The sequence below is a fragment of the Eumetopias jubatus genome, unplaced genomic scaffold, assembly GCF_037043125.1.
Source record: "Eumetopias jubatus isolate StellerSeaLion01/CBP00866 unplaced genomic scaffold, mEumJub1_p1.0 scaffold_1, whole genome shotgun sequence".
Classification (NCBI taxonomy): Eukaryota; Metazoa; Chordata; class Mammalia; order Carnivora; family Otariidae; genus Eumetopias; species Eumetopias jubatus.
Window position 1 is genome coordinate 65,553,110 of NW_028274807.1, and position 13,308 is coordinate 65,566,417.

General features: G+C 33.3%; 1 protein-coding gene across 4 annotated transcripts in view; it reads left to right on the top strand.

Annotated features, from left to right (window-relative positions):
* Nucleotides 1-13,308, top strand: part of STXBP5L (syntaxin binding protein 5L) — a 402,589-nt gene that overhangs the window by 191,026 nt on the left and 198,255 nt on the right. For all 4 annotated transcript variants that reach the window (XM_088028262.1, XM_088028202.1, XM_028110658.2 and 1 more), the window contains exon 7: nucleotides 12,932-13,015. In XM_088028262.1, coding sequence (XP_087884388.1) covers nucleotides 12,932-13,015 — 84 coding nt within the window. The remainder of the gene's footprint in view (nucleotides 1-12,931; nucleotides 13,016-13,308) is intronic.

Below are 13,308 nucleotides of genomic sequence, written 5' to 3' on the forward strand. Positions count from 1 at the left end.
ACATTTAAAATCATAGGTAAAATTGGTAATTTCCCAGGGAAATAAATTTATCATCATTGACACCAATAGAGACAGAAAGTTTAAGAAAATGAAGAAGTTATTTAATTACTATGCACAAATAAAAGTACCAGACCCAAATAGTTTTACAGGGAAATTTTACTAAATTTTTAAGTACTATTATGATACAATGCTACATCAACTATTCTAAAGCAGGGGTTGCCACTGTGGCCTGTGGGACTAATCTGGCCTATTTCCTATTAGTGTAAATAAGTTGTTTTTATTTTTGTTTTTTTGAGATTGTATAGTCTGGAAAGTGTAAAATATTTACTGTCTGTCCCTTTAGAGAAAAAGTTTACCAACCCCCGCTCTGAGTAGTTTAAGAAAGGAAAATATTAAAATTGTTTTTATTTTATAAGTTACAACTAAGGCTGAAAAAAATTTTCACAGAGGAAAACATGGATTTATTGAATTTATTAATATCAATGGAAAAGTCTTAAATAAAATATCCTATAGGACACAGTCTCCAAAAGCATATTCAAAAACAAACGCTGATAAATGATGTTTTATTCAAGGGTTGCAAGGATAGATACTATGAGAAAATCCATCAATACAGTTTGTGATTAACAGATCTAAAGAAAAAAATTATGATCATCTCCATTGATGCTGAAAATGTCTTTGAATACCGTTCAACATCCACAGTATTTCCACTTTTGACAATGGAAGACTATCCTATTTCAGATCAGTCCTCCCACTGGGAGAACTACAAAATCTGGACAAAATATTTTTGAAAATCTATTTGAGGGCACCAGAGAGTGTCCAAGGCAGTGAAGATTTGTAAGCTTTTGATTCCACAGAAAGAAACCCAGAAACACTTGCCACAATTTTCCTTTCTAGGGATTTTCCTATTTGAAAAGAATGTTAAGATATTGAGTAACCAAACAAAGTTATTGGCTGAGAGGCTAAGCAGAATTTTCTGCAGTTTTAGGGCACAGAAGAGTAGTGTGGATGAGAAAAGGAGTTCAGGGCAAGCCAAAAATAAAAGTCTCTGATAATCACTCCAAGCTTTCAGTGTGGCTCCAAAGGGATATACCCTACAAATAAGGTTGAACTGGAAATAAACTAGCCCTTTAAATAACTGAAATTTTTCTTAACATTATCTGAATCCTTTTTGGGATTAAGTTGGTCTGCCTTAATCTAGCTGACTGATAAAATCATAAATTCTTTATGGGAGAAGAAAACATCACCCAGAGCCTTTATTTATCACTACATTTCTCCCATACTTATCCTCTATACTGAAAGTAAAAAAACATGGTATATAAAATGATCAGAATTCACCAGAAACCAAGAGAACAGATAGTAGAGATAGACCAACAGGAAATTCAAATAGCAGTTACCAAATGTGGACTTTAAAATAAGTGTGATTGAAATGTTTAATAAATAAAAATGATGGTGGTCTCAGCAGAAAAATGAAAAGTATAACAGAAAACAAAATAACTGGTTATAAATAGATGAAGAGAGAATTAGTGACCTGAGAGATAGGTCAGAAGAAAATATCCAAATGAAAGCATGGTAAGCCAAAAGGATGAAGAGCATTTTGGACATAATGAAATGTGGAATATATATGTAATTAGAGTCTTGGAGGAAGAAAAAAGAGAATGTGACAGCAGCAATATTTGAAGAATGAAGGGATGATAATTTTTCAAACTGATGACAGATACCAGAATCTAAGATACACTACAGACTCAAAGCAAGCTTAACAAAAGTAAATTTCACCTAGGCATATCAAAGACAAAGATAATAATCTTAAAAGCAGAGTATAGGAAAAAAAAAAGACTAACAGCAGACATATTAATAGAAAAATGGGAAATGAGGACAATTGAGTGATCATGTCAAGGTACTGACAGAGAAAAGCACCTACAGAAAAAAATTCTATGCTCTACAAAAATACCCTTAAAAAGCATATCATGAAATTATAGCAACTTAACATAATTTGCAATAATAAATAGCAAATCTGCTCTAATGAAAAAACTATAATTCTCTATGGGAATGAAATTGATTATAAGAGAACAGAGATGTAGGAGGAATAAAGAACAATTATGGGTAAATCTAGGGAATATTTTATAAAAATAGTAATTACTTCTGGGAGTATAATACATTGAAAAATAATATACATTTAAGTTAAAAATAGTCAAAAGTGGGGGTAAAATCTGTTGAATCTAAGTTCCAAGGTCCTTATAGCTTCAGTTTGATAAGTCATAAAAACATTTTATATTCATGTGGGTAATAAAGAATAATAAATATATGTATAATGGATAAGTTAATAGGGAACTGAGATAACAAAAAATTATTAACCCAAAAGAAAACAAAAAAGGAAAAAAATGACATTAAACAGATCAGGCAAATATAAAATAAGTAGATATGCTCTAAAGTATGACAGCAGTTATATTAAATGTAAATAAATAGGCAAAGATAGTAATTTTCAGACTATGTTAAAATAATGATATGTTGTTACAAGAGACACATTTTTAATCTTAAGGTTATAGAAAAGTTGAATGTAAAAGGATAGGAAAAGATATAGCATGTATACCCTAAGCAAAAACAAATAAACAAAAAACTGATGTAGCTATAGTAATATCAGACAAAGTAGATGCCTTAGTTCAGGTTGCTATAACAAAAATACCATAGACTGGATGGCTTAAACAATATTTATTTCTCATAGTTCTGAGGCTGGAAAGAGTAAGATTAAGGCACTAGCAGATTTGCTGTCCAATGAGGGTCCAGATTCTAGATGGCCTTCTTCACAGTGTCTTCACACAGTAAAAAGGGAAAGAGAGATTTCTAGAGTCTCTTTCATAAGGGCACTGCTCCTCTTCTTTAGCGTTCCACCTTTAAGATCAAATCATTTGCCAAAGGTTCCACTTTCTAATTCCACCACAAACATAAGAAACAAAAGTAAGCAAATAAAGAAGTAATTAGTGAGGTTAAAGAAAATCTGAACATGATTAACCAACATAATTGACATATATAGTACATTACACCCAACACCTGCATACCATACATTATTTTCTAGTGTACATGGTGTATTTACCAAAATTGTACATTTGTTGAGCAATAAATCCTGTTTCAATAAATTTCTTGGGATTATAATGTTCAATACATTCTCTAACCGGGAGAATTTAGCAAGATTGTTAATAAAATATAAGTAGGAAATCTCCTAAATGCTTAGTAATTAAGCACTACACTTCTGCATAACTTATGTCAAAGAAGAAATCAGTATCGAAGTTAGAATATATTTTAAGTTAAATTACAATAGAACTATGATATGTCAAAAACTTGTGGAATGTAGCTAAAGCTGTGCTTAGAAGGAAGTATAGAGCTTTTGTTAAGATTTTTTTTTAAATGAAGGAAAGCTGTAAATCAATGATCTTAGTGTAAAAATAGAAAAATACTGAACTAAACTCAAAGAAACTAGAAGAAAGATAATAAAGATGTGATGGTTAATTTTATGTGTTAACATGACCTGAACTGTGCAGTGCCCAGAGATTTGTTCAAATATTATTCTGGGTGTTTCTATGAGGATGTTCTGGATGAGATTAACATTTAAATAGTAGACTGAGTAAAGTAGATTGCTCTCCATAATGTGGGTGGGCCTCATCTAATCAGTTGCCTGAATAGGACAAAAAGGCTGACCTTCTTTCAAGTTAAGATAGGCTGATTGGGACTTCAACTTTTTCCTGTCTCTGGGCTTGAACTGAAACATCAACTCTTCCTGGATCTGGAGCCTGGTGGCCTTCAGATTGGGATTACACCATTGATTCTTCTAGTTCTTATGCCTTTAGACTCAGACTAGAACTACATTATTGGTTTTCTGGGTTTCCAGCTTGCCAGCTAGTCCTGCAGATCCAGGAAATAGCCTTTGTAATCCCATGAGCCAATTCCTTATAATGAATTTCTTTCTGTATAGATACATCCTATTGGTTCTATTTCTCTAGAGAATTCTAATATAAAATAATGAGAGCAAAAATTAAAAGAAATAGAAAAGAAACATATAGTATATTAGCAAAAACAAAACTTAATTATGTAAGAATACTAATAAAACTGGGGCACCTGGGTGACTCAGTCAGTTAAGTGTCCAACTCTTGGTTTCAGCTTAGGTCATGATCTCAGGGTCAAGAGATCAAGCCCTGTATCGGGCTCCATGCTCAGTGGGGAGTCTACTTCCCATCCCTCTCCCGCTGCCCCTCCCCCCATGTACTCTCTCTCTCTCTCTAAAATAAATAAATCTTTTTAAAAATACTGATAAAACAGATGCATCTTTGGCAAGTCTGATCAAGAATCAAAGAGAAGGGGCGCCTAGGTGGCTCAGTTGTTAAGCATCTGCCTTCGGCTCAGGTCATGATCCCAGGGTCCTGGGATCGAGCCCCACATCGGGCTCCCTGCTTGGCAGGAAGCTTGCTTCTCCCTCTCCCACTCCCCCTGCTTGTGTTCCCTCTCTCGCTGTGTCTCTCTCTGTCAAATAAATAAATAAAATCTAAAAAAAAAAAAAAGGAATCAAAGAGAAGACAAAAAGGAATACAACCACTTTGCATTCATCCCAGGAATACAAAATTGTTTTAACTTTTCAAAATCAGTGGATATATTCAGTGTGCTGAATGGGAAAAATATGTAGCCAAGAATACTTTATCCAGCAAGGCTGTCATTCAGAATAGGAGAGATAAAGAGTTTCCCAGACAAGCAAAAAACTAAAGGAGTTCGTGAACACTAAACCAGCCCTGCAAGAAATAATAAGGGGGACTCTTTGAGTGAGGGAAAAAAAGACCAAGAGCAACAAAGACTAGAAAGGAGCAGAGAAAATCATCAGGAACACCAACTTTACAGGTAAAACATTGGCACTAAATTCATATCTTTCAGTAACCACTCTGAATGTAAATGGACTAAATGCTCTAAACAAAAGACATAGGGTATTAGAATGGATAAAAAAAACAAGATCTACCTATATGCTGCCTAAAGTGATTCACTTTAGACCTAAAAACACCTGCAGATGGAAAGTGAGGGGATAGAAAGCCACCAATCATGCAAATGGACATCAGAAGAAAGCTGGAGTAGCCATACTTACATCAGACATACTAGATTTTAAAACAAAAACTGTATGTAACAAGAGACAAGGAAGGGCATTATATCATAAGGGGTCTATCCATCAAGAAGATGGATAATATTGTAAATATTTATGCCCCCACCTTGGGAGCATCCAAATATATAAATCAATTAATAATCAGCATAAAGAAACTCATTGATAATAATACAGTAATAGTAGGGGACTTTAACACCCCACTTACATCAATGGACAGATCATCTAAGCAGAAAATCAACAAGGAAACAATGCTTTGAATGACACACTGGATCAGATGGACTTAACAGATATATTCAGAGCATTTCATCCTAAAGCAGCAGAATACACATTCTTTTCGAGGGCACATGGAACATTCTCTAGAATAGATCACCTACTGGGTCACAAATTAGGCCTCAACAAGTACAAAAAGATTGCGATTATACCATGCATATTTTCAGACAACAACACTATGAAACTTGAAGTCAACCACAAGAAAATTTGGAAAGACCACAAATACATGAGGGTTAAAGAACATCCTACTACAGAATGGGTTAACCGGGATATTTAAGATCAAATAAAAAAGTACATGGAAACAAATGAAAATGAAAACACAACTATCTTGGGATGCAGCAATGGCAGTCCTAAGAGGGAAGTATGTTGCAATACAGGCCTTACCTCAAGAAGCAAGAAAAGTCTCAAATATACAACCTAACCTTACACCTAAAGGAGCTAGAAAAGGAACAGTAAATAAAGCGTAAATCCAGCAGAAGAGGGGAAATAATAAATATTAGAGCAGAAATAAATGATGTATAAACAAAAAAAATGAGTAGAACATATCAACAAAACTAAGAGCTGGTTCTTCAAATGAATCACTAAAATGGATAAACCCCTAGCCAGACTTATCAAAAAGAAAAGAGAAAGGACCCAAATAAATAAAATCACCAATAAAATAGGAGAAATCACAAACAACACCACAGAAATACAATTACAAGAGAATATTAGGAAAAATTATATGCCAACAAATTGGGCAATCTGGAAGAAACAGATAAATTCCTAGAAACATACAGAAATGGATAAATTCCTAGAAACATACAAACTACCAAAACTGAAACAAGAAGAAGTAGAAAATTTGAACAGATGGATAACAAGCAAAGAAATTGAATCAGTAATAAAAAAAAAAATCTCCCAACAAACAAAAGAGAGAGAGAGTGAAAGAAACCATGAGACTCTTAACAATAGAGAATAAACTGAGGGTTGATAGAGGGAGGTGGTGTGGGGAGATAGGCTAGATGGATGATAGCTATGAAGGAGGGCACTTGTTATGATGAGCACTAGATATTGTATGTAAGTGATGGATCACTGAATTCTACTCCCCAAACCAATATTGCACTGTATGCAATTTAAATTTAAATTTTATTTGAATTTAAAAAAATCAAATGGAATTTTCATATTTACAAATATGGAGAAAAAAGTATATGACAGTAAGATAGAAAAGTATTTGATAAAAATCAACTTCCCTTTGTGATAAAAATTTCTTGTTACACTATAAGAAAGGAACTTTGTTAATTTGAACTTTATTTACCCAGAACTATGAAAATATCCTCCTTAATGATGAATTAATTAGCTTTACTCCTGCATTCTGAAATGAGACAAAGATGCCTATCATACTCCTATTTAACACTGTACAGCCATTAACAATATTAGTTATTAAGAAAAGATGAAAAGGAATTGGAGCTTTGATATGCAGCTTATTGAAATCAAAATTGGTACAACCACTTTGGAAAATTGCTTGGCAGTTATCTGTTAAAGTTAAACATACCCTTACTCCATGAATCAGTATATACCTGACAGAAACTCATATATATATTCTCTAGAAGACATATACAAATTTGTTCATAGTAATGCTATTATATAACCTGGAAAATGAATAAATTGTGGTATTGTCATACTCAAACAATGAAATACTATTACAATAATAAAAGTGAATGAATTACTGCTATAAATACCATGTTTAGAAATAGGAGCAGGACAGAAAAGGATAATTGTATAAAAGGATAAATGTATAATTCCACTCATATAAAATTCAAAAACAGATACCAATAACCTATAGTTAGAAGGCTGTAGTTACTTTTAGAAAAGAGGATAAAAGGAAGATGGGAATGTTGATTGGTTAAGGGTATAAAATAGGCTTCTGTGTATCTTGTATTTTTTTTATTTCTTGTTTTTCTATTATATTTTTTGACCCAGGTAGTAGTTTCACAGGTATATTCAACTTCATAATTCATTAAAGACATCTATAATTTGTGTGCTTTTCTCTATGTATTCTTCAACAAACATATTTATTAAAAAACACCTATTCCTGATAAAAGAAATTTATTTAAAAAAATTTTTCTTCTTTTCATATGCATTTATAAAATAATAAATTTCCCTCTTGATGAAGCTAAATCTATATCCCACAAGTTTTAATATAAGGCATTCTTGTTCAGTTCTGTTTCATACTTTTCCTTATAATTTCTTCTTTGACCATAATTACTTTGAAGTATAGCTTTTAGTTCCCAAAATATTTTTGTTAATGACTTCAAATATTACTTCATAGATTTTAGGGAATATAGTATCTGTGATTTTGATTTTGTGGTATTTAATAATTAATTTCACAGATATTTATCAGATACCTATTTTCTTCAGATACTGTTCCAGGTCCTGATGATATAGTAATTAGGAAGTCACCTTACTTCTTTGCCTTCACAATACTTGAATTCTATTGTGAGAGATAAATTTTTGAAATTATATATATATATAATATGAGTATAATATATAATTATATAAAAACATAAGTAATATATATTTTTGTGACCTAGGTGATACTCATGTTTTGGTGTGGTCAGACATGATTGCAGAGTGATCTTGTTTTTGTCTTAATCATGGTCACAGAGTGACCTTGTCAGATGTCTCCTGGATATCAGGAGCTTCTTTTCTCTTTCTCAATTCTCTAAATGATTCTAAAATTTTCTCATACTTCCTATATCATAATATTGTATAGTTATCTCAATAGTGTATGACATTTTGAGGTTAGGTAGTTTATATTTTGTTATTTACTGTGGTTATTGCTAGTAATGTTTCATAAACAAAACAACTTCTATCTTTCAGATGTTTCTATGAAAAAATATAATAGGATTTTAGATTTTTATTTCATTACATCTTAGGGCTCAAATTTTGAAAGGTCATATTATTCATTCTCTTGCTAAGTGAAACTTAGCAAACTTTTTAGACTTACACATCTTTCCCTGGATTCCATAGGAATTGGTTTAATGATACATCATTTTCTCTAGTATGTAAAAAAGAGCTGATTTGAAGTTAAAATGCATAATAGTACAGTATTTATGATGTTATATAAATTTTATTTTAACAAATATTTTTAAAGTTTACACTTAATTTTGACTTTTTCAATTTAGCAAGTTATTAGGCCATTTAATTTAGTATGTAAAGAAGCTCAATTTTTTTTGTCAAATCAATTTTCAAATTTATTATATGTGATTTAATAATGAAACCTTTTTTTTATTTTAGCCATTCTGACAGGTGTAAAGTGATATCTTATTGTAGTTTTGATTTGCATTTCCCTGGTGATTAGTGATGTTGTGTACCTTATCATGTGTCTGTTGGCCATCTGTATGTCTTTTTTGGGAAAATGTCTATTTAGGTCCTCTGCCCATTTTTAATCAGATTATTGTGCTTTTTTAATTTTTATTTAATTCTTTTTTTTTTTTAGATTTTATTTATTTGAGAGAGAGAGCATGAGAGGAGGGTCAGAGGGAGAAGCAGACTCCCCGCTGAGCAGGGAGTCTGATGTGGGACTTGATCCTGGGACTCCAGGATCATGACCTGAGCTGAAGGCAGTCGCTTAACCAACTGAACCACCCAGGCGCCCTATTTAATTCTTTTTTTATTTTATTATGTTAGTCACCATACAGTACATCATTAGTTTTTGATGTAGTGTTCCATGATTTATCATTTGCATATAGCACTCAATGCTCCATGCAATATGTGCCCTCCTTAATACCCATCACCAGGCTAACCCATCCCCCCAACACCCTCCCCTCTAAAACACTCAGTTTGTTTCTTGGAGTCCATAGTATCTCATGGGTTGTCTTCCCCTCCGATTTCTCCCCCTTCATTTTTCCCTTCCTGATCCTAATGTGCTCCATACTATTCCTTATGTTCCACAAATAAGTGAAACCATATGACAATTGACTTTCTCTGCTTGACTTATTTCACTTAGCATAATCTCCTCCAGTTCCATCCATGTTGATATAAAAGTTGGGTATTCATCTTTCTTATGGCTGAGTAATATTCCTTTTTATATGGACTACATCTTCTTTATCCATTCATCTGTTGAAGGGCATCTCGACTCTTTCCACAGTTTGGCTATTGTGGACATTGCTGCTATGAACATTGGGGTGCATATGGCCCTTCTTTTCACTACATCTGTGTCTTTGGGGTAAATACTCAGGAGTGCAATTGCTGGGTCATAGGGTAGCTCTATTTTTAATTTTTTGAGGCATCTCCACACTGTTTTCCAAAGTGGCTGTACCAACTTGCATTTCCACCAACAGTGTAGGAGGGTTCCCCTTTCTCCACAACCTCTCCAACATTTGTTGTTTCTTGCCTTGTCAATTTTTGCCATTCTAACTGGTGTAAGGTGGTATCTCAATGTGGTTTTGATTTGAATTTCCCTGATGGCTAATGATGATGAACACTTTTTCATGTGTCTGTTAGTATTTGTATGTCTTCTTCAGAGAAGTGCCTTTTCATGTCTTCTGCCCATTTTTTGATTTGATTGTTTTTTTGGGGTGTTGAGTTTGAGAAGTTCTTTATAGATCTTGGATATCAGCCCTTTGTCTGTAGTGTCATTTGCAAAAATCTTCTCCCATTCTGTGGGTTGCCACTTTGTTTTGTTGACTGTTTCCTTTGCTGTGCAGAAGCTTTTTATCCAACACTACATTAAAAGGATCATCCACCATGACCAAGTGAGATTTATCCCTGGGATGCAAGGGTGGTTCAACATTTGCAAATCAATCAATGTGATAGAACACATTAATAAGAGGAGAGAGAAGAACCATATGGTCCTCTCAATTGATGCAGAAAAAGCATTTGACAAAATACAGCATCCTTTCCTGATTAAAACTCTTCATAGTATAGGGATAGAGGGGACATTCCTCAATTTCATAAAATCCATTTATGAAAAACCCACAGCAAATATCATCCTCAATGGGGAAAAGTTGAGACCTTTTCCCTTAAGATCAGGAACACGACAAGGATGCCCACTCTTGCCACTATTGTTCAACATAGTACTGGAAGTCTTAGCAACAGCAATCAGACAACAAAAAGAAATAAAAGGTATCCAAATTGGTGAAGAAGAAGTCAAACTCTCTCTCTTCGCAGATGACATGATACTTTAAGTGGAAAACCCAAAAGACTCCACCCCCAAATTATTGTGCTTTAAAAAAAAAAGATTTTATTTGAGAGAGAGAGAGAGCATGTGCAGTGGGGAGGGGCAAAGGGAGAGGGAGAAGCAGACACCCCGCTGAGCAGGGAGCCTGATGTGGGGCTCAATCCCAAGACCCTAAGATCATGACCTGAGCCGAAGGCAGGCACTTAACCAACTGAGCCACCCAGGCACCCCTTATCAGGTTGTTTTTTGGTGTTGAGTTGTATAAGTTCTTTATATATTTTGGATATTAGCCCCTTATCAGATATATCTTTTGCAAATATCTTCTCCCATTCAGTAGGTTGCCATTGAAAATTAAAAATAGAAATACCATAGGGGCACCTGGGTGGCTCAATTGGTTAAGCCACTGCCTTCGGCTCAGGTCATGATCCTGGAGTCCCGGAATCGAGTCCTGCATCGGGCTCCCTGCTCAGTGGGGAGCCTGCTTCTTCCTCTGGCCCTCCCCCCCTCATGTTCTCTCTCTCTATCTCATTCTCTCTCTCAAATAGATAAATAAAATCTTAAAAAAAAAAAGAAATACCATATGATTCAATAATTCCACCCCTGGATATTTACCCCCCCAAAAAACCCATGAAAACACTAATTCAAAAAAGATATATGCACCCCTATGTTTATTGCAATATTATTGACAATAGCCAAGATATGGAAGCAGCCTAAATGTCCATCAATAGACAAAAGGATAAGGAAGATGTGGTGTATATACACAATGAAACATTATGCAGTCATAAAAAAGGAGACTGTTACATTTGTGACAACATGGATAGACCAGTAGGGTATTATGCTAAGTGAAATAAATCAGATTAGGAAAGACAAATATTATTTTCATATGTGGAATCTAAGAAAACCAAATGAATAAACAAAAAACAGAATCTATAAGTACAGAGAACAGTTGATGGTTGCCAGAGGGGAAAGGGGTAGGGAATGGGCAAAATGGGTAATGGGGAGTGGGAGATACAGGCTTCCAGTTATGGAATGAGTAAGTCCCAGGAATAAAAGGCACAGCATAGGGAATATAGTCAATGATACTATAATAAAGTTGTATGGTGACAGATGGTGGCTACACTTGTGGTGAGCATAGAATAACATAGAAGCTGAATCACTATGTTGTACACCCGAAACTAATATAGCATTCTAGATCAACTATACTCAAAAAATTTTTAGTTAAAAAATAATGATAAAAAATAATAAAAATAAAATCTTTAAATATGTTATAGCTTCAAAAGTATACATTGATTTCATGACCTGTTGAAATTTTTAAATTTCCTGTTAAAACTAGCTCATTTAGTTTTGTCATTTTTTCTGTGTTCTGTTATAAAATGTTGAGGTAAGTGATTAGGTCTCAGGATGCTGTATAGGAGTAGCTTATAACCACCACTCTATTTTCTATTTTTACCACTAGTGTTTTGGAATTATTGAAACATTTTTAGGCACAGTATAAGAATTTTCATCACAGAAATACTACTAAAGATGATTTTCAAGAAAATCATCTGAAGGCAGATTCATGGGCAATATTATTATTTGAATACTGGCCTCTTTTATCCTTTCTGTTTTTTTAAACTAATGATAGAGTAAGTTTAACAAAATATATTTCCAAATAGTAACTCAGAATTATATGATAATAAAAATCATCAGCATGGCTAGCAGTATTTCACTGAGTCTTGAATATGATCATCTATTAATCATTATCTGTTCTCAAATACTTCTATTTTAAAATGAAACCATGTATTTTGTTGTCTTATGTATTGATTTATAAATATCAACCATTTTTAATGATGTGAATCTCTAGAATACCTTGTGAACTTCTAAGGGTTCATAAATCACCAGTTTAAAATACGGACATAAGTCAAAGAGAAAATAGGACTTGATATAAAGAAATTAGAAGCCAAATTTGTGGCTATACTTTTTAAGTGCATAGGACTGAACTGCATATACATTGGTTATTAAACTTATCCCATTTCATCCTTTATTTCATCTTCATTTTCTATCCCATTTTTCTTTTGTTCCAATTTTTCTTATTTATTTTTGCGTTCATATATATATATGTATATATATATATATATATACATGTTTCCTCAATTTCTCTTGGAAATTGGGAATAAGGACAATTTCATTGGTAAATATTTATTGAAGTAGAGTTTATTTGCCATTTTTTTAAATGTAGGAAATCTATATTCCGGTTCTGGAAAAATTGGCATTCTAAATAAAATTGTATTATGTGATATGATTTTAGTTTATTGTATTAACATTAAACTTTATTCAGAGAAAGTTAAAATTAATGTTAGAATTATAAAAATGATTATTCTAATGTTTTCCAGCTGCTGATAGGTTATGAAAATGGTACTGTAGTATTCTGGGACTTGAAATCTAAAAGAGCAGAACTAAGAGTTTATTATGATGAGGTAAGTGACTTCTACTGAAATATTTGAAAAGACTATTATTGAAAAGAGACTTTGTGCCTGTTTTCTACTTGTAAGCTTTGTATATTACCAATATTTTTATCATTGAGTAACTGGGTCTGACCTAGTGTCTCATACTGCGTGTTGGCATTTGCCCAAGTTCCAACTCTGGATCGTTCTCCTGAATGAGAATTCTGCCTTGATTGACTATTTTTGGGCCCTTTTTGGCATCTTAATATACGTCGATGCTTATTACTTATCCTTTTCCTTCCATTAGGTTACATGGTTATTATGTC